This window comes from Chiloscyllium punctatum, chromosome 49, assembly GCF_047496795.1.
Source record: "Chiloscyllium punctatum isolate Juve2018m chromosome 49, sChiPun1.3, whole genome shotgun sequence".
NCBI lineage: Eukaryota > Metazoa > Chordata > Chondrichthyes > Orectolobiformes > Hemiscylliidae > Chiloscyllium > Chiloscyllium punctatum.
The window spans coordinates 7181758-7204638 of record NC_092787.1 but is presented as its reverse complement, the minus strand read 5'-3'; the positions used below and the strand labels follow the sequence as shown (position 1 = coordinate 7204638).

Genomic DNA, 22881 nt, shown 5'->3' with positions numbered 1-22881 from the left:
GATTCTTTGGATTTAGGTGCACCTCTCTCCAACAGGGAATGGGCAGCACTGGTAGTGGAGCATGGTGATGTTGATTTTTATCTTGGTGAGGTGTGATGCTTGGCATGGAAATAAATTTTGTTCTTAAACTTTGATTTAAGATTGAGGCAAATAAAAAAAAAAGTCAGCTATGTTGATTGAACCATTTCAACTGTCTGAAACAAACCTCAGTTACCTTCTATTGAAGACGCTGGATATTGCAGATATGGGACAGTGTGACTTCTTGGCGAGGCTGGGAAATAGCAGACTACAGTCAAGTAAGGAGATGGCATGGTGGCTCAGTTGTTAACACTGCTGCCTCACAGTGCCAGGGACCCAGGTTCAATTTCACCCTCTAGTGCCTGTGTGAAGCTTGCACATTTTCCCCATGCCTGTGTGGGTTTCCTCGTACAATGCAAAGATGTGCAGGTTAGGTGGATTGGCCAGTGGAAATTGCCCGTAATGTCCAAGTATATGCAGGCTAGGTGGATTAGCCATAGGATTGGGGTGGAGGGTGTGGTTTTGGGTAGGATGCTCTTTGGAGGGTTGGTGTGGACTCGATGGGCTGAATGGGCTCCTTCCCCACTGTTGGGATTCTAGGATGTGATGATGATGGTGATGAACCCATAGGCCTCAATTGCAAAACTGTGAATTTTAACAAAATGACAGTTTTCAGGGATGGATCTTTTAAGACTAATAAAAACACTTAATGAAGAATGCATTTTCAGGAAGAAAATTCACAGACCGATTAACACATCTGCAAACCAGTTGTCCAGTTGCACAATTGTAAAACAAGTGTGTTGTTTGTACTTGGCCAGAAAAATAAAGCATTGCTGAATTCTCTTGTGTAGACTTGTGCATCAGCTTTAGGCTGGGTGTGGTAAAGTGGTTCCAGTACTGGAGTAGCAACTTTGATTCCAACACAAATCTCACTGGCAGGTTAGCAGTTATCAACATGTTTTTCAGAGGTCAGTGTATTTAATGGCTTTGACTTTATTATCTTTGACCTGGCAATGCAAATGAGAGGGAAGTTCCTTCAGCTTGGTGTCGTGATTGAACTTTGTAAAAGCTCAATACAAAGGCACATCTTCCTAACATCTCTGAAACGTAGGTGCAAAGCTGATTAGATAATTAATCAGGTATAAACTCATTACCTTCATCGCAGGAATCTGGCCCACTGCTCAATGGTGTTCCAATCAAGATACTTATATTGTGTTGTTTATGTTGTGCTGGCTTTAATTGGAATTCATTACTATGGAGTACAAACATTTAATCTCTATGCTGGTATGGTGTGCTCAAGGTATACTAATATGTACCGAGCGTTGATGGCACTTGTACATCCTTTGTTCATTGGCTGGATTTCTGATTTTTATGAACTGCATATATGAAAGGTAAGCACCCCTTCATAATTCTACAATATATATTGATAGACAAGCCAGATTGTAACATTCTTACACCTTGTATGTACCTGGATTACAGTCTGGGTTTAACAAAATGTTTGGATTACTACATGCACTGGAGGTAACAAGAATAACAGGTAAAAAGAATGCGGAAATAATACTTAAGTTGGCATCATATTTTCAGTCATTCATTTTTAAATCTAATATGTTCAAATGTGTATGTCTGCATGCACTTCCAGTCTACACTATTTTACGACGACTTGTCACATTTTCCCTTACTAAATTCACACAGGTACTTTTGTAATGTGTTTTGTCGTGGTATATTTACATGATCTGGCTGCTTCATGACCAGACTGTCAGCAAAGTGACAGCTAAAGGTTCTGAAAATGTCCAGATATAGATCTCTAAATCTACTGACAGATCCTTGAAATGTGAAAGCTCATAACAAGCCCCTTGTATTTTTTTTAAATCTTGGGTCTCTTGTTGTTTTAACTTTAAAACAAACTGAAGCAATGTTCTCCTTATTTTAGGTTATTTTATAGGTTACTCATCCGTGCACTAACTAATAAGCTCCTCTACTAAAATTTATGTTGACTTACAATCTTCTCAGCAATCTTTTCACGCAATAAAAGCACTTCCTCACTAGAAATGCAGCAGATGTGCTATGATGAAGGAATATAGTTACAGCATGACAAAATTATATAGGCAGTTTGTATTAAAAAATGTGGGCACAAATTTGTATTGAAATTGTAACTTGTTAGTTTGACACATTTTTGCTGTGGAATCTCAACTGAAATCTGCAGATTTCACTTGATGGGATGGAAGGTTTACAGAAATCATATTGCTGTATTACTGGTAGATGGTGTTCTGTGCAGTGGAATGCAATCACCCTATTGAATAAACATAGCCTAATCTAAAATATTTCCTCTGTTTGAATGGGTCAATAACTAGATGATATATACTCCGATTCATAAACAAAACTTATAGAGAGGACACAGGAGGATTTTTGCTCAATGTTTGGAATACTTTAAAAAAGTAGAGCCTTTTTATTGTCACATGCACTCAGAGGAGTGCAGTGAAAAGTTTGTAATGTTGCCTCGGTGCCATCTTAGGTACAGAGTATCTAGATACAATTACTTTGTGTTGTTACAGAGTTTAAAAAAGGATACAGTATATAGTTGTACAGGTCAAATTGGGGCGGCATGGTGGCTCAGTGCTTAGCACTGCTGCACTCAGAGTGCTAGGGACCTGGGTTCGATTCCAGCCTTGGGCAACTGTCTGTGGAGTTTGTGTATTGTCCCCATGTCTGAGTGGTTTACTCTTAAGTGTGGACTTGTTGGGCTGAATGGCCTGTTTCCACACTGTAAGGATTCTATTCTATAAATTTTGAAAACTGGCTTTTAAAGCTGAAATTAGGAGATCGACTAACACATGAGGTATTGTTTTTGAGGGGGTAAAATTCATGCTTGGTATGAGTCAAAAAATTGACAAATGAGCCAGATCTCTATATAAAATAATAAACAATGAAAGGAAAAAGAAATATGGCCATTATTAAATATTTATTTATAAAATAACTGTCTCCACTCTGCCTGCTACAGTAGTCCACCCTGTATCCATGGGGGATATGTTCCAAGACCTACTGCAGAAACCTGAAACTGTGGATAGGTGCAAATCCATTCATTTAAATAGGACATTTACATTCCTGGCAGCCCCTGGTCCTTGGTTCTGAAACATTCCCTGTAACATGGTCGGGCCATGGTAAACCAGAGATAACTGAAACCGTAGAAACCGACTCTGGATACGGCGCTCCCCCTGTATTGTCGTACCATTACAGTAATTCTGAAAACCTGGAGCAGAGCATGATGGCTGATGGACTGAAAGACTTGGAACGGAGCGGTATGGCCAGCAGACTAGAAAGCCGAAGTGGAGCACAACGGGCAATGTTGATCTGTAACTGTGAAGAACTAGGGTTAACTTATGCATGAGATATATGGAAAATACAAGATTATTTGGCCAAAAATAAGAGGTCAATTTATACATTCGGTCAACCTATACACCAGTGTATATGGTGGGCATGGGAATAGAGTTTAAAAAGTCCAGAATGATGATAAAAGGTGACTATAAAGTACTTAAGTTCTAGAATTTCTAGTCCTTTTCCAACATGAGTCCGTGCCCACTGACTTCTGAGCATGCGGCTTTGCTGTTGCTCCAGGACCTGGCCTGCACTTGCTCTGCTCCTGCTTCAGAACTCCGCCTACTCGTTCTGCTGCTGCTCCAGCCCATACTCTGTCTGCTCCCCACTCCAGAACCTGGCCTGAGAATCAGCCTGTGCTCACTCTGCTGCCTTTGCCCCGGGACTTGGCCCACGTGCTGTGCTCCTGCCTGAGCTCGAGTTGAGACTCGTCGCCCTTGTCTTCACTCTCCAGGCAGGGGAAGTTGAAAGTTGGGGCAGGAAGAAAAATTACTGCAAAGTGGAGGAAAAAAGGAGAAATGGAATGGTGAGCAGAGGAGCTCCGAATGCAACATCTTACTGTGCCGCCATCGTTACCTGAAAAGATAATGGGCACAAATTTCATTAATAATTTTAAAAGGACCTGGGCAGATACTTGATGATTTTACATGGTTTTAGAAGAAGAGAGATGTGGGATAAATCTATAATTTCTGAAATGTTTACGCTAAAGCTATAAAGACAACATGAAAGTCGTTATGATTAGATTAGATTAGATTAGATTAGATTACTTGCAGTGTGGAAACAGGCCCTTTGGCCCAACAAGTTCACACCGACCCTCCAGAGAGCAACCCACCCAGACCCATTCCCGTACATTTAGCCTTTCACCTAACACTATGGGCAATTTAGCCTGGCCAATTCACCTAACCGGCACATATTTGGATCCTGGGAGGAAACTGGAGCACCCGGAGGAAACCCATGCAGACACTTGGAGAATGTGCAGACTTCAGATAGACAGTTGCCTGAGGCAGGAATTGAACTCTGGCACTGTGAGGCCGCAGTGCTAACCACTGTGCCACCGTTATGTTAACGGTCTGGATGATTCGAGCTAACCAGTGATTATCATGGATTTTGGTGATAGACTATTTTAAAATTTTTGAGTGCTAATTTTTGGCGGCATGGTTGCTCAGTGGTTAGCACTGCTGCCTCACAGCGCCAGGGTCCCAGGTTCGATTCCAGTCTTGGGCCACTGTCTGTATGGAGTTTGCGCATTCTCCCCGTGTCTGCGTGGGTGTCCTCCGGGTGCTCTGGTTTCCTCCCACATTGCAAAGATATGCAGGTCAGGTGAATTGGCCATGCTAAATTGTCCATAGTATTAGGTGGATTAGTCAGAGGGAAATGGGTCTGGGTGGATTACTCTTCGGAGGGTTGGCGTGGATTTGTTGGGCGAAAGGGCCTTTTCCACACTCTGTAGGGAATCTAATCTAATGCAATAAGCAGGAACATAATCAGATTATGTTTGATGTTATTATTTATTCTGTACTAAATTCTACTTGTGGCCAGCTGAGCGTTAGTGTTAGAGAAGTGCCAGACCTCCCTCTTTCATTTAGTGTTTAAAATGTGATTTATGATGTGAAAATCACAAAATTGTGCAAAATGTTTGAGCCATATTGATTGAAGTGTATAGGATTAGGAGGGGCATGGTCAGTGTAGATGGAAAGCAGCTGTTCTGTTCCCATTAGATGAAGGATCAATAACAAGGGGCATAATTTTACAGTGAAGGGCAGGAGGTTTAGCGGGAGTTTGTGGCAGAATTCTTTCACCCAGAGGGCGGTAGGAATCTGGCGTGCAATGCTAAGAACTGTGGAAACAGGAAACATTGCAATCTTTAAATGTATTCTCACTATCGGTCAAACTCCCATTTAGAGTTATTTATTGAATTGACTTTGATAAATTTTTCAGGTAGAGTATTCCAGAGCTCACCAAACCTCAAATTTTAAAGAATATCTCTTGCTTTCTCTTGACCTTATTTTTCCGCACTGACTTTAGATAGATGAGTTCTAACTCGTGACCCTCCCACTGAGGGCAGTGCGCCTTTCCCCATTTGAAAGGGAAAGCCTCTCATTCCTTTGAAACCTCGATTTAGGTTATCACTTATCCTTCCCTGGTGAGAAATCCTTTTTTTTTTCAATCTTGTGCTCATAATTGAAGTCCCCTTCTCACTAGAACACCTCCTTTGTCGTTGCATGTTCCTTGACGTACATGCTGTGCAGAAAAGTGTCCACCGTTCTCCTGCCAATGCCTAACCATAATTTATAAAGTTTAAGTATTATCTCTTTGTTTTATTGTAAAGAATAGAAGAATAAAGGAACAACTTGCCTTTATACAACATAACACAGCACAAATTTGGAGCAGGGTTGGGCCATTTGTCCACTTAATGCTGTTGCACCATCAGATTGTGGCCTCACCTCGGTTTTCCTATCAGCCTTCCAAAACATTGCACTCCATTTAAAATGGAACCTTTAACGTAGTAAAATATTCAAGCCACCTCTTAAGGCTGTCAGAAAGTATGGTTTGATGTTGAACCACAAAAGCATCTTCAAGTTATAGAGCCAAACAGTTTCAGGGAAGGAATTCCAGACTTGCGTTCTTTAGCATTCTGAAAGCATGGATAAATGATGGAAATTGTGATGTGCAGCAGGTCAAAGTGAAGTACTGGGTCTGATAGTGTTGTGGGGCTGGAGAGGTGAATTCATGGAGGCATTCAAAATCAAGAAGGAACATTTTAAATAGCAACATTTCAAATAGTGTCAGCATCACATTTTATGGGGTCTAACAATATAATGTTGGAGGTTCGGTGTATAACAATGTAAATATTGGTTATCAGTGCAAATGAGTAGAATGTAACAGCAATTTTAGATAAGAGCTTACAAATGCTTGAAGAAATGTTAAACAACACCATATAGAAATAACACTAACTGTGCAATTATGTGAATTAATAATTTAGATATTAAAAAAAATTCAGTGTTGAAAATTTATATTGATAAAGAAATATGGAGCTACTTAAATTGTGCAAGTGTTTCCATGCAAGATGTGTGTACTCAGTAATTTATATTTCTGTGGTGATATTGAGCATGTAGCTTGCTAATAAAATCAACTCCCTTCATTGGATGCAGTGTAGTGACCCCTTGGAGGCAAAATGTCTTTGATGGAATTGAAAGAGATTAATAATTACCCCTTGATGAATATTCATAATGACTAGATTCTCTGGGCAAAATTTACACCATGTGATTTTTCTGTTTGTTTCCTGTGAGGTTTTGATGGGTCACTCTCTATGTCACATTGTAGCTGAATAAAGGTGACCTTTATTGACATTCAGTTTACATTCATCTTTCTGCTATTATTTTTTATACAGTTACATGCATAAGAAAGTTATTAATCTGCAACAAAGTTCATAGTGAGAAAATATTGAATGGATGAAATTATATTGCAAGAGCGAAGTGTATCAATGTGATTTTAAATGTGTAATGTGTCGCATCCTTGAAGTATTCCAAAAATAATTCTTCCAGCATTTTCATGAGCAGTTTTTAACCAAATTAAATCGTCCTTTATTTGCCAGCCAGGTATGTCACAGAGGTGTATGATGGGAAAAGGTTCATGCATTAATCTGTGCGATTTTAGGCAATAGCAAAGCAGGTCATTTTCATTACATTTTAAGGAGTCCAACACCTCTTTTGTGTGTTTGTGTTTATGTATTTATGTATGAATATCTGTATATAATACATTTGTTATAAATGTTTGGTATTACTGTATTAACAATAAAAACCTGTTTGACATTGTGAGGTAAAGTAGATTAAACTGAACCAGTGTCTGAGGATATAATTCACTTTGCATAATGCGATATTTGCTACCTTTTATTTTTCTAATGTTTTGAATTCAGTTAAATACAATTTAATTCCTAAAATGCCAAACTTAAAAGTAAAATTTCTTAGCAGGTTTAATGCAGTAACAGCTAAGGCATTGAGAGATGGAAAACCAAGTGTGTATATAATATGATTTTTAAGATATTTAAAATAGTATGACAGCATGAGGTCACATTTTTCTTGTGTAATGCTTCCAGCTTTAATCTTTGCGCCATATTTTTAAAAAGTGAACTTGATTGTCTCAGGGCCAATCAGAACTCAGCTAGCAATAGTGTCAATAAAAGCCAAAACTAAAATTATCATATTACTCAAAAATCTATTTTTTTTTAAAAAACTGCCATTTTTCTTGAAGCAAGCCCCTAACACACAGTTCTAATACATTGTCACAGTTTAAAGTTTAGCCACACATTTATTTCTTTTTACACTTATTACATAAAATGGTTAACTCTGACATAGATATGCATATGTATGCAAATTGACACTTGTTCATATGTTTAAGACACAATGTGTGCAAACATCCATGCTGAATGTGTATTAAAATTGTCTGCTATTGCCTGGTATTTCAGACTGTCAGACTAAAGGATGCTTTTTTTTCTTACGTTTGGTTTTAAATGTTTCTTTTAGCACTTATTGTAGGTGGCATATAAGCACAGGACCAGAATTGCTTTGTTTTAAGTATGGTTGTCAGTTGTCTGTGTTGGGAAGTGGGGTTAGATGGTGGGTTACGTTCACGTGGAGTTGACAGATGCTCTTCCGATACTGTTGTTCAATTAAAGTAATTTCAAGTGACAAAGAGCCTTCCAGGATATTAGACTGTAATATGGAACCTACTAGAGATTCAAATAGTACAGAGCTTAGAAAGCTGCAATGCTAGTTTAGAAAATGTCCTGTTACCATTATTAAATATAGCTACAATTCATATTGCGACCTTGTATATGTTAATACTACAAGATATTCTTGTCTTTTCTTGGATCCTGTCCTCGTCGATTTCCAACTGGATAATGCTTGACAACATGTCAAGATGAGTTTCTGTAACAAGCTGTTAGGATGTAACAACTGAGTGTGCAACATTACAAATGTAAGAACACAATGGTCACCTAATGCAATGGTGTAAAAATACTGATAGAGGATTGACACCATTTGAATGAAGAGTCCATTTAATAATGCTTGAAAGGTGGTAATGAACTTTTTAATATGATGATTGTCATTGTTTAATAAAGAATCATATCTGATTTATTAATATCCATTTCAGTATAAGTTGACTGAATAGTGAAGTCTAAATTTTGAAGCATTTTTAAATTCATCTATTATTCTCTTCCCACGAAATTTCGATCAGTTCTTTTGTAATTCATTGCGGTGGGCATATAGATAACAAAAATATTTCTAGTACTTCAGGTATGTATGATTTAGCTTAAAAAAACCTCCGAAGTACCCAATTCTTATATATACAGTCAACTTGTGTCCTTAAGATCGCAAGTAACATTGTGCATAATGATGGAATGTTTTCAAGTCAAGCACCATAAATAACAGTGATTGAAAGGTCAGCGCCTTGTGTGTTTTGACTCGTTCAAGGAATGCTGTCAACTTTTAAAGATACTCTGCAATCTCCAAATATCTCTTCAGTTTCATGGTCCATCACACAAGCTTCTATCAGTCTTCTTTCTCGAGGAATCTGTGAGCAAGTTTTACTGTTAGTTCCGAAATTATTGTTACATAGTCGCCTCCATCATCTTTCTCTCAAGTGAAACAGTAGAATTGGTTTTTGATGTTGTAATTATTGCAACAAAAATTGGATATGAAAAGACTATTGATTTAAAGACTGAAACTGGAAAGGACGTTTCAGCTCTTTTTGAAATATACCATTGGAAAAAAGAACACTTGGTGTGAAAAAGAACTAGCCTTCTGTGTTTTAAATTGCTGCTATGATTTTAGTTATAACATTTAATTGCCGTATATTGGAAGAGCATCCTTTTTTTCATCCATGCATTGTTTGTAGCGTACATTTCCCACTATCATGGCTATTTGGCTTTTTTTGGACTTGTGAAGTAAATATTCAAATATTAACTCTCTTGACAAGTCTTGAGAGTAATGGCCCTGGTTTTCTGATGGTCAGATGATCGTCGTTCATGTGTAGTTAGAAATTGTGCATGGGGCTGTAGAATTCCCATTGTAGCAGAGTCGGAAGACATTGCTGAGGAAATTGAAATTTTCATTCGGCAGTTCCTTCATACTTGGAACCCTCTGAAAGTATCCATTTAAGTCATAGAATTTAAATGTTCAACTGAGATTTAAAGCACAGTCTAATTCCTGCATGACTATTCAACTGATCTCCTACTTCATGCACTCCCCAGCTCCATCTTCTCAGACCATTGTACACCCTCTCAGACCCTTATTAACATTTTGCTGGGATCAGGGACCTCTGCCGCACCCTACTCTGTTCCACCCCCCCCCTCCCCTTTACCCCTGAACCAAATATGCCTCCCTGCCCTGCATTTCCCCACGCTTGACTTCATCTACATGAAGACCCTCACTTGGTCCTCTTCCCCTGCAGTTAGAACCCTCTCCTCTCTCCTGAATATATTATTTCATACACCAGTTAAGATCCATCCATATGGCTGCTGCTCTGCAGTGCATGTAGCCCTGTAAGGAGTCAACTTTCCTGCCCTGAGGGAACATCAATATACTCAACTGTAATGAATTTTAACATCAAGTGATGATGGTCACTGTTTTAATTCCAGATTTTATTACATTTCACCAGTTACTGTACTGGGCTGCTGTGACCTTACCAGGATATTAGCCTTGATTTCTGGATTACTAGTCTAGTAATTTTACCACAATGTTTTGCCTTGATTTTGTGAAAATTGAATGTGCCCTTCAAGGACAGCATAATGTAAACTTTTGTTTCTCTCAGTTGGGCTAAAAATGAATGGAGGGGTGATATACTGATCTTTTCTTTGAAATGTTTAATTGCCTGCATAGATATGGTTTAGTCAGTTGTGCTTTTAGCCTTGTTACAGTACATGTCTTAAAATATGAACTTTTGTCAGGTCATTCTTTCACCTGTTAACTGGAAGCTTGAATTTAGTCATCACCTGTCTATGATATCTTAACATTATCATCTTTATTGTTGTAATGAAATCATAATGCTTTCAGCATCTGCTTTGTCTAATACATAAAGCCACTGATTTTGAGCCAGCCAACAGAGATTGCTTTTAATGCTGAATTTGGAACCCTTCAATTTAAATAGAATTGAATGGTAGGAGACCAATTTGTTACCTGAGTTTTGGAATGCTCTTTTTTTTATATGTGACACTACCTGCAGAAATCGAGGGTTTTTGTGATTTAGCTTATCTTTTTCGATGGCTGGAGCTCCTTTCGCTGATGTGTGGTGAGTTTAGGTTCACTAGCAATGTGACAGGCTGATGGTAAGTTGACAGTCCTTGGCATAGAAAATTGTTTGGCAACCTACTCCTGTGGAATTGCATTTCATATAGATTCATAGAGTCACAAAGTTGTACAGCATGAAAACAGACTCTTCAGTCCAACTCATCCATGCTGAACCGATATCCTAAATGAATCTAGTCCTATTTGCCAGCACCTGGCCCATATGCCTTTTAAACCCTTCCTATTCAAGTACCCATCCAGATGCCTTTTAAATGTTATTATTGTACCAGTCTCCACCACTTCCTTTGGCAACTCATTCCATACATGCACCACCCTCTGCGTTGCCCCTTGGGTCCCTTCTACATTGTTCCCCTCTTATCCTAAACCTATGCCCTCTAGTTCTGGACTCTCCCACCCAGGGAAAAGACCTTGTCTATTTACCCTATCCATGCCCTCATGATTTTCTCAATCTCTATAAGGTCACCTCGCAGCCTCTGACGCTCCAGGGAAAACAGCCCCAGCCTGTTCAGCCTCTCTCTATAGCTCAAATCCTCCAACCCTGGCAACATCCTTGTAAATCTTTTCTGAACTCTTTCAAGTTTCACAACATCCTTCTGATAGGAAGGCGACCAGGATTGTATGCAATATTCGAAAAGTGGCCTAACCAATGTCCTGTACAGCCACAACTAACCCTATACTTGAAAAACACATGAAAACTCTAGCAAAGCCATAGTCTTCTGCTATGTATTGCTCATAATTAATGTAATTGCCAATATATTGGGTTTTGCACAAACAACACCTGTATACATGAGGTGAATTGCTACTTTAGCTCATTGTATAGCTTGAAGAAGTGAAGCTTTGTCATGCATCTTTACAGAAGGTGGAAGTGCATCAAAAGACCTCTACTGTTTTTAATTTGAGACGTTACATAACTTGTATCAGCCATGTGACTTGTAGGTTTGAATGCCAGAATACATCACAATGAATTGTGGATCTACATATTTGGTTACCTCATAAAGCAAATTTACTTCGGACTGTAGGTCATTATAAGCGATTGGTTTTACCTGTGCAGAAAATCTCTCAGACATTTAATGAAGAATTTGTTTATCTCCCATTGGAACTTGTCTGTTTGTTGGTTTACATAGAAATCTTTTGGTTGTAATGCAGAGGTGCTGGATTGTTATGCTGTTTTCAGTGCAATGTGTCTGTTACTTAGGCTACAGTAACAATTCAGAAGATAGTGTTGATATTGAGGATGGTGCTTAATTATCTGACAGGACCAAAACCAAGTACAGTGTTTTAATCAATTTCAGCATAACACATGTTAGATTATTCACTTGAGATATTAGTACACATACCAGAATGAATGATTTTAACATTTAGTTTAGAGGTACTATTTATGTTGATTTAATTTTTCAAACATTTGTTAATCACTTATTCTTCAAATTCATAAATTGGATCCTATAGTTAATCAGAAGATTTTACTTCACTTGAAATGTACTTCATTATGAAGGATAGCTTGTTTGGAATATTCACTTACCCATTTTTTGATTTGGTAAGCAATTTTTCTTTTCCCTCTTAGTTAACAGCCTGCATCCATGGGTCAGCAGCTATGCTATATCCGATGTTTTGGCAGCATGTTTACATTCCTGTCCTTCCTCCTCATTTATTGGACTACTGCTGGTAAGATGTTGAACAAAATTTATTTTTACATGATAAGAATACTACTTGTATAAATAATATTTGCATGATGGGGCAGAAGAAACAAGAATTCTATTGCATGCCAAGCATTTGTGTTTTGCTATCCCTTTGACATATTACCTTCAAGAATATCAGTATTAAATCATATAATATTACTGATATTACTCACCTGACCCTAATGACAAGAGTAGAATTCAAGTGGGGTTGTCTTTCAAAATTTTAAAATGATGAGTAATTCTCAAGATGGTGTGTCTACCTGTTTCAGATTTATGTTTATGTTATGCCTTGAGAAGTAGAACACTTCATCCACATATTTAAGTTTAATTCTCACTATGCATTTGGAAGCTTGATTTTCCTATATAAGTTGTTGCATAGGTTTCCCTGGTAAAAGGAGAATGAGACTGCTGCCTCAAAAATGTAAGTGGCTTTTGCTGAATTTCTTCTAGGCAAGGAGAAGCACTCCCATTATCCTTCAAGCAAGTCTTCAACCGTGCTTAGATGCCGGTGTTGGACTGGGGTGTACAAAGTTAAAAATCATACAACACCAGGTTATAGTCCATCAGGTTTAATTGGAAGCACACTAGCTTTCGGAGCGTCGCTTCTTCATCAGGTGGTAGTGGAAGGCTCGATCCTAACACAGAATTTATCGCAAAAATTTAGTGTGATGTAACTGAAATTATACATTGAAAAATTGATTGTCTGTTAAGCCTTTCATCTGTTAAAATACCATGATAGTTTCACTTCTTTCATGTGTAAATCACAAAACCTTTTTTTAAAAAGTTGCATTCTCAGGTTAGCTGTTGACAATGGTGATAGCTAGACAATATGTTGAAGGTGTTAACCCCCTGTGTTCTCTGTCTATACCATGATGTTTAGATTGATTCTAATCTAAAAAGTGAGATAACGGAGTTTTACATGAATTCATGCGGTTTTTGAGCAAAGTATAATGTAACCCTGCAAGTACAAATTCACCCCACAAAATATGTGTGTGCATGTGGGTCTTTGTCTGTGTGTGTCTGTCTGTCTGGGTTGGGGGTTGGGCGTGTGAGAAAGTGTACGTGTGTGTGTGTGTGTAGTGAGTGCAGAGTGTCTTAAGTCTGTGAGGGGGTGCATTTGTGAGTGTGGGAGTGTGTGTGTCTGTAAGGGTGTGTGTGGGTGTCTATGTTCTCCTAGCGAATAGGGTACCCAAATTATCTGAGAACAATGGAGAAAAAAAACAATTTAAGCTTGCGCTATAAATCTGACTACTTATACAGTGGTTTTGTTGTGTTTGATAACACAAAGAAATGTAAGTAGATTAGATTAGATTCCCTACAGTGTGGAAACAGGCCCTTCGGCCCAACAAGTCCACTCCGACCTCCGAAGAGTAACCCACCCAAACCCATTTCCTTCTGAATAATGTACCTAACACTATGGGCAATTTTAACATGGCTAGTTCACCCATCTTGCACATCGTTGGACTGAGAGAGGAAACCGGAGCGCCCGGAGGAAACACGCAGACACTGGGAGAATGTGCAAACTCCACACAGAACCTGGGACCCTGGTGCTGTGAGGCAGCAGTGCTAACCACTGAGCCACCGTGCTCCCCCTGTAAACTACAGTGTCACTTTCTCAAGTTACTACTCAAGTAAAACATACAAATGACATAATATAAGAAATTGTAACACTTGTTTATCGTGAATATATCTAACCTGTCTAAATAAATAGACCTACTTAGGGTAATATACAATACTACAGGGAAGCAGGCTGTTTGGCACAACAGCCCATGTGACTTTTGTGATATTAGAACATAGAACATAGAAGAATACAGCGCAGTACAGGCCCTTCGGCCCTCGATGTTGCGCCGATCAAAGCCCACCTAACCTACACTAACCCACGATCCTCCATATACCTATCCAATGCCCGCTTAAATACCCATAAAGAGGGAGAGTCCACCACTGCTACTGGCAGGAACCTCTCCCCACCTTTCTTCACCCAAATCTCTTATTGTGCTGTAAATATTTAAAATAAAAGCAATAAACCTTTTTTTCAAAAGTTCTCTAGTTAGAGCAATAGACTGTAACCTCTTTCATGTTGTTTTGTGTTTCTTTGCAGGTTTTTGTTTCACTATTTTGCATTTCAGTTTTTGCTCTTTGGCTGCAGATTTCATCAGTCTGCTATCAGTTCATTCTACTTATCTTATTACCATTTCTTTTGATCTTGAATGGCCATCCCTGTTATCACTGAAGCTCTTCTGTCTAATAGCTGCCTCCTGATCTTTTCCAAGCCCCCCCCAACTTTGCATCCGGTTAAAATCTAAAGCACTTCTAACTCTTCCCACCAGCTTTGTTGAAAGATTATCAAGCTGAAATTTCAATTCTGTTTCTCTCTTCACAGATATTGTGACCTGCTGAATATTTCCTGCATGTTCTGCTTTATTGCAGATTTCTAGCATCAAAAATATTTTGTTTCTGTTTAGTTAACCGCAGAAGGTGTGAGCAGAATAGCAAAGGTACAAAAAATGAACCAGACTGACACAGCAATCACTTGTGTCAGTTGTAGGGAGGAGTGAAGAAATGTCTGTTACACTGCTCTGAAAAAAATAGCCTGCCTCACCGTCACTCGTGAGATAGCTTCTGTTTATCCATAATCTAGTACAAAGAAGCCCTTCCAAGGCTACATAGCACAGGAGGGCGTCTGGGCCTTTTTTGCACATCAGATGTAAGCCATATGAAATATTAGGATTTTATGTAAAATTATGAATGACCTCCTGTAGTATGTGCAGTCCCAAGTTGATATGGGGCCAGAATGTCCATGTGTAGCTGTGCTAGTTAAACATGTACAAGCCCAAAACCAACAAGGAACATGATTCCACCTTTGTAATCAATCCCCTTACCATCTGTCGTTTTGCATAATATTCGCATACTAGGTTTTCAAACTTGCTTGAATTCCTGTCATCAGATGCTGATAACCAAACAGAATGTGAATGTGGAGGTGCGCAAATGCAGGAAATCAGTTCACATGTTCTCATCTCAGTGCAAGCAGGATATATGTTCATAGTCTTAGAAAATTCAGTACTCTGCTTCTATTAATAATTTTCACATTACCTAAAGAATAAATATTATGTTATTTCAGTGGATCAGTCAGGTAGCAAAGAAGCATAATGCAAATTCCATGTTTTGATTCCAAATTTTAAGTATTAAATGCTATTTGGAATGTTATTTTATGTCCACAAAGAAAGCTCCTGAAAAACAAAACTGAACTTAAAAATAGTCCCATTTCATGTATATTTCTTAGCAGTGAGACCAGTTGAACTGTTTTGCTTCAGCTCGTGGATCCTCTTCACTCCTAAGATTGAGTGCAGCTTGGTGGGTTGTGAGTTTTGATTTCAAATGTTAAAAGTGAACCAGAAGACTAAGGAACAAAAACTATCTAACTGAACAAAGCAAATCCATCAAATTCAAAAGATTTGCCAACAGCTGTTTCATAGCTGTTTCGGTTCATTCATTTGCACTGCTTAAGTCATTTTATACACTGTGTGGATAAATATATGCCTGTCAGCCTTATTTAATCTATATTTGTATTGATAGATTAAGGGCTGGAATTTTCATTCACTAATCTACATTGGACAAAATAGAATAGAATAGCTATTATTCACAACACGTTTGAGAACAACAGTTCAAAGAGGTTTTAAAGGAATCATTTTTGAGGGCTATGAAGAGTGATTAGCATAACCTTTCAGAGCTACCTATGCCAGAATTACATACAGTCATTTAGACAGGTTGGTGTTGCAATTACTTAAGGCTTTTGTAGTGGTAGTTGATTCATTTCTTTCTACTATCTTAAGGAGAGAACACTTCCACTGATCTTTTTTGAATTTGTCAAAGAGTTTTTATGCCAAGTATTATGATGCTGGCTGATGTTATTACGGACAAGGCAGTCCCTAGAGTGAAATTGGCTTTTTAGACCTTAACTTTTTTTTTGTTAAACTGTTACTCAACGCATTCACAAGAATCCATTAGTGAACTTCTAACAAAAATCGAAAGCTTATTAAACAAGAAGAAAATCATTAACACTCGATAAGATGGAAGAAAAATCATTACAAGCTCCAGTAAAAAATTCAAACTCTTTCAACTTCTTTTTGCCAGCAAAGTCCTTACTAACACTTAAACTTGAGTGATGGGTCTGCACACTCTCCACACAAAGGCTTCTTGCTCAAATTGGTACAGCTGCACCCAGTTTCCTTTTATTGATCTTTTGTGTATTTACTAGATGCTATTTGTCTTCAGTGGATATCTCTCCCTGAGATGCCCAAAATAAATCTCAAGCTAAACAAATTCTTACTTTTACTTTTAGCTTCAGAGCAAACCCATAAGTTCTCGAACTCAGTTTCTGGAGGTTTTTGCCAGATTTGTTACATGACACTTTAACACTTTAGCCTTCACTGCCTCACATACCCATCTTATTGATCTTTTGGATTCCTGTCTCCAGGCAACAACAGAATTTGTTTTTTTTTCTAAACACCTTTTAATGCATTGACCTATTCACCCCAGCTCTCTACTTCAAGATTGCAAAACTTTATTAGGGTGCATCCAAATAAAGAGTTTTCTGGATTCATTGGCGCTAATCTCCCATTAACAACTCTTTAAGAAACTGAAGCTGCAACTATGCTTCTCCCTTCTCAACACACAAAATACAAATTAAACTTAGTTATACATTATTCGTAACACAAGTGAGAAAATATTCCTGACTTCCCAAAATGGATTGCTTTGTATTGATTTCCTACAACATCTTGAAAAGCCTGCATTATGTTTTATCATACACTCTATCCTCCAGTCTTCCAAATTCATTATGAATTCGGGGAGATATTTATCCAGGCTACTCTATAAATTGTAAGATTTTCTGATATGTTCCTCACTCCAATCAGAAATTCCATTGTTTCCATTGATAGGAATCCACAGATTAATCGATCATGATCCTTTTTATCCTCCTCTCTCTTCTCATTATGAATTTGGCAAAAAAATAGAGGTGAAAGGATCAGAAATTATTCTTACTGTTCTCCACTGGTTTAAAAATAGTATATTTCCCTGACTGAATCCAGATGAGCATCACTGAGCTGATTTGGTTTGTATGTTAAAAGTGTCTTATATGTGAGCATTGTTTACATTTGATATCCTTGGCTTTTGAGTTTTAAGCACAGTTTTTGAAGCAAAATGTATCAGAGTTGTTAGTAATTATTCTTATGACATTGGGAAAGCTTCCACTAATGTAAATTTCCTTCCCTTGTCATCAGCAAATGTCCAATTGGTCTTCTGCAAGTTGCATTTGGCAGCATCATGGCATGTATGTTCAGTGCATGGCACAGTGAAATTTTAATGTTGTGTGGTCTTTTGATGCTATCACTAGAAAACTATAACTGTTTTGAAAGAGCATCAACCAATCTTTTTCCCTTCAATGTTGATCTGATTATTGTTCTTGAGATTATTTTGCTTGTGTAACTATTTTGTTTCTTAGTCCAGGTTTCTTATCAAAACTTGTTTCAAAAATGTTGAAGTATGTTATAAAAAAAAATGCTCAAATGGAACCACCATCTTCATACTTACTGTAGATTGCAATTGCTTTGTATTCAGCTTGTGGTTACATTTCAGTGATTCTATTGTACTGAACTTTTGCTTGCTAAATAATTTCACACATACCTTGTAAAAGATATTGAATTTGAACCTGCCATGCCAAATTTTTTTCTTTGATAGACCAACTTGTGTTCATCTTGAGGCACTAAAAGATTATTGCTCTGAATTATTTCTTCTCAGCTACCAATATAATTTTTGACTCTATATGCATTCAAACCTTTTGTAGACTAAGTTGCAACAAAGGAACGTGAAATGTCTACCTTGTTTTCAGCTCCAAACAAACCTTAATGGCTTGCTATTAGTATTGATGAAAGGATACTTTATAAAGAGCATTTTGAAGATTTAGGTGAATAATATTGTTACATACATTCTTACCTAATTAGTTGTCTTCTAGTTTAACTCTGTGCACAAAGGAATCTCACATTGATCAAAGATAAAATTAAAAACTGATTGTGGCTTCGTATAACTTTCAGCGTGTGTTGTCATCTGTATTGCTTTATTTTCCTGTGTTTTTTTTTCCTTTCGCTTGATATATTGCTATTTTTTACTCGTTTCAGTGTGTCTTCATTTTTGCTTATCTTTCTTTTTTTGTGTGTTTCTTCCCATTTTACACTCTTTGTTATATATATGCAGTTCTTTAATAGCTGCTAGTTATAACACGTGGAGTTGGATAGATGGAGTTCAGAAGAACGCTGGACACAAACTAACACTCTACACCAACTAACCCTGAAGAAAAATAAGAAAATATTACATCAAACACAGTACAAACTAGTGTACAGCTTAGCATTGCAAAGAAATTGGTGTGTATCTGGTACAGTTAGGTAGGATGGGATGAGTCTGGATAGGATGCTGTTCAGAGAGTTGGTGCAGACTCTACCTAATACTGTGGGAATACTTTGATTATTCACACACCTCCGGTTTTTTCAGCTTTGGATAACTCTGTCAAAATTGTACCGAAACATGTCTAGTACAGAAATATTAAACTAAAACCAGACACTGAGGTAACCTACTTCCCAACTTTCCTGTCTTAGCTCCTTTCTCTGCGAGAAACTGTTTCATAGATTTAACTTCAGCTAGGACATTTGCAAAAAAAAAGCTTTCCAACCTATTGGTTTCCATTAAGTAAATAAAGCACGATGAAAGTGTGATTCACTCCATGCTATTACGAATCCACATTGGATTTTATAATGGGTGGCTCAGTGGTTAACACTGCTGCCTCACAGCACCAAGGACCCAGGTTCGATTCCAGCCTCACGCAACTGTTTGTGTGGAGTTGGCACATTCTCCCATGTCTGTATGTTGTGAATATAAAGTATTGTAAAGGTTTGCCTCAGAAATTGATTAACTGGTCATCTGATTACCAGGGTGAATCCCTATATCTACCAAATAATTCGTAAGTGCTACTCTATCTCATGTTATGTTCAAGTCTAAGGTTCGATCCTCTCTGCTCTTTCTAAACCAAGCCTCAGTATTACTGCTTGTTGCTAATCCAATTGTATTTTCAAACTTTGATCTTCCTACTTCTTCCAAATCCAGTCTAGCTCCATTGCTCTCTCCTGTTATCTCCAAGTGTTATGATAGTGGTAAAATAGTATAACTTACATTATCTTTAATACTGGAGATATTTCATGGGCTAGAATGGTTTTAAAACAACCGACACTTTTTTTGTATTGTATCCAATTACCACACATGAACTTACTGTTTGTATTTAAAGATATTACAAAAATCTGAATGTTTCTGGAGCTTTTAAAAGATTTTTGTGTGGTTTATTCTTTAAATATTCATGTATTCAAAAATTTGGCTATAGAGAAAAGCCTCTATATGATGGATGAAGATCAAATCCAGAAATCAAACCCTCACCAGAGTATATAGTTACTCACCAGAGTAACAGTTCCAGTTGGAACTGTTGCCACTCTGAAATGCACTAAAGAAATTTCTTATACCAGTTTTTGTTATGATTCAGATTTGAGAGTATGGTTTTAAAGTACAACTTCCTGCTGACAGAAATTGCTTTCATTAGGTAGAATATAATCATTGGAAGTAAACTTGTCAGAGACATCCATTTTGTTGCAATACAGTTGTGCATCTGTGATGCAGAATAATTCGGGAGTTATTGAAAACTAGAAGCTTATTTAGATTCCTTAACGGAATACTGCTGTCACATTGTTCTGACATTCCATTGATGTTGCAAAGCGGTTTCTTGAATGTTTTCTCTCTTTCACATTACCAGCTGCATTTTTGTAGGTATAGTCCTGTTTATGTTGGAGAACTGTGTACAAAGAGGCTGGATTAAGCATGAAACTATTGTGTTTTGTAAGGTTGTGTCCATTAATGATCAACGTAAATTTTCCTCAGACCAGTTTTCATCTAACTCTTTTAACATATATATCCTTCATTTATTTCTCCATTATTAACTCATCTCACATCTCCATAAATGCAAATATAGTACTCACTCCAACTATTCTTTGGGGATAGCAAGTTCTATATTCCTCTCGCTCATTGGGTAAATTTCTCTTTTGACTTGTGAATATAAATTAAATAAGGAATGTTTGATATCACAATTTGTGTCAGTAATGGCTTAGTTGGTTGCACTCTGAATTCTGCATGTAAGGTTGTGAGTTCAAGTACCATTTCAGGATTTGGGCACAAATGTTGAGACTGCAGTGCAGTATAGACAGTGTGCTACTCTTCTAGTTGTTGTCTTTTGGATTTGACATTAAACTGAGAATGTGGTTGTTCTCACAGATGACTGTAAAACATCCAACAGTAATATTTTGAAGAAGAATAGTTATTCCTGGGATCCTTGCCAATATTTGTCTCTGAATCAACAGCAAAAAGAAAGATGATTCAGTCATTGTCACATTTGTTTTGAAGCTTGCACAGCGACCTAAAGTGTAAGGTAGCTTAGATGAGGAGAACTAATTATTTTCAGGATAGTTCCTTCTGGAGCCTATGAGGGAGCATGCTATACTTGATTTGGATCTGTGCTGAGAGATCTCATGGTCGCATAGTGAAGCCACCCCTGGGTAACAGTTGACCATATTATGATTGAATGTTACATTCAGTATGAGGGAGAGATGGCCATGTTTGAGACTTTATTTAAGTAAGGGCAGTTATGAAGGCATGAAGGTAGAGTTGGTTAATATGAATTGACAAATTAGGTTAAAGGATCCATAGGTACATATCCACAAATGAGAAGGACCCATGATCATGATTACCTACAAACATTAAAGATAATATCAAACTAAAAGTAGAAACAAAAAATTTTGTGTAAAGGCAGGTGGCAAGTTAGAAAATGAGAGAATATTAGCCAGAAATATAAAAACACAAATAATAGTTTCTATAAATCTTTTAAAAAGAAAAAATGTTAAATAAGTAAGTGATGGTCCTTTAGAAAATGAGATAGAAGCATTAAAAATGGAAAATAGGAAGTGGCAAATGAATTAAGCAAGTATTTCACATTGTGCTTCACTGTAGCAAATATGTGACATTCCAGAATCGGTGATAAATTTAAAAATGGAAACGTGTTGTGTTCCTCCTCACTGCTTACAAGCAGAAACTGAATTGGGTGGGCCGTTCACAAAGAAGTACAATACTGATCTGAGGCAGTGGAAGACATCTCTAGGACGGGTTGGAATCTGTGGAATGGACTGTTGTCAAATACTTAGTGGAAAACCTAGATGAGTTCGCCACCCCTGTCATGGACTTCGCTGTGCACCAAACAAGTCAATCCAGTGTTCTCCAACTGGAAACCTTGGATGAAGTAGGAAGTTCACTCCCTACTGAAGGCCATGTATGTAGCATTCAAGTTGGATGACCCAGACCTATACAGAAAATCCAAATATGACATCCACAGCGCCATCAGAAATGCCAAGAGGCAGCATTGGACTAAGTGAGAGACCCAACCAACCAGACAGACTCCCTCTGCCTGGGATAAGGCCTAAACAACATACGGGATACAAAATGAAGCCGAGCAGGATAGCGGACAAACGCGCATCCCTCCCTGATGCGCTCAAAGCTTTCTATGCTCAGCTTGAGCAGAATGTCAGCATACGGTGCCACCTGTTCAGACAGTCCCAAACGCACCTGTGCCAATGTCACCACTGCAGAACATCAGTCTTCCTGGGAGTCAACTCAAGGAAAGTGGCAGACCGGGATCTACTTCAGATTCCTGCTCATTGACTGCAACTCTGCCTTCAACACCATTTACCCCCTCCAGACTGATACCAAACCTTGGAGACCTTGGTCTCAGCTCTGCCCTCTGCAACTGGGTCATCACCTTTCTAACCTTCTGACCGCAATCAGTGAAGATAGACAACTGTATCTCCGCCACGATAGCGCTCAACACGGGAACCCCCTACTATACTCGCTGCACATCCACAACTGTGTTGCCAAATTCTGAATGAGCGCCACCTACAAGTTGGCTGACTACATCACCATGGTAGGACGGTTTTGGTAACAACAGGTCAGAATACAGAAAGGCAATAAAGGACTTGGTAATGCAGTGCAATGAGAACAACCTCCCTCTCAATGTCAGCAAAACTAAATAACTGAGCATTGAATTCAGAAGGAAGGAAGGTGAACCCTCCCCCACCTACATCAATGGAGCTGAGGTTGAGAGGGTGGAGAGGGTCAAGTTCCTCAGAGTGCCAAAAACCGACCACCTGTCCTGGACTCCCCATGTAGATGCGATGGTCAAGAAGGCATAACAATGCCTCCTCTTCCATATGTGGCTTAAGAAATTTGGCATGTCCTCAAGGTCACTCACTGACTTTTACAGATGCACCATTGAAAGCATACTGTCCAGGTCATGATGGCCTGGTGTGGCAACTGTTCTGCTCAGGAACATAAGAAACTACAGAAGGTTGTGTGGACAACTCTGACCCTCACGGAAGCCA

At 38.2% G+C, this 22881-nt stretch overlaps 1 protein-coding gene across 4 annotated transcripts in view; it reads left to right on the top strand.

Moving 5' to 3' along the window:
- The window catches only part of dennd1a (DENN/MADD domain containing 1A), a 525508-nt gene that overhangs the window by 268154 nt on the left and 234473 nt on the right, over positions 1-22881 (top strand). For all 4 annotated transcript variants that reach the window (XM_072566190.1, XM_072566188.1, XM_072566189.1 and 1 more), the window contains exon 10: positions 12256-12356. In XM_072566190.1, coding sequence (XP_072422291.1) covers positions 12256-12356 — 101 coding nt within the window. The remainder of the gene's footprint in view (positions 1-12255; positions 12357-22881) is intronic.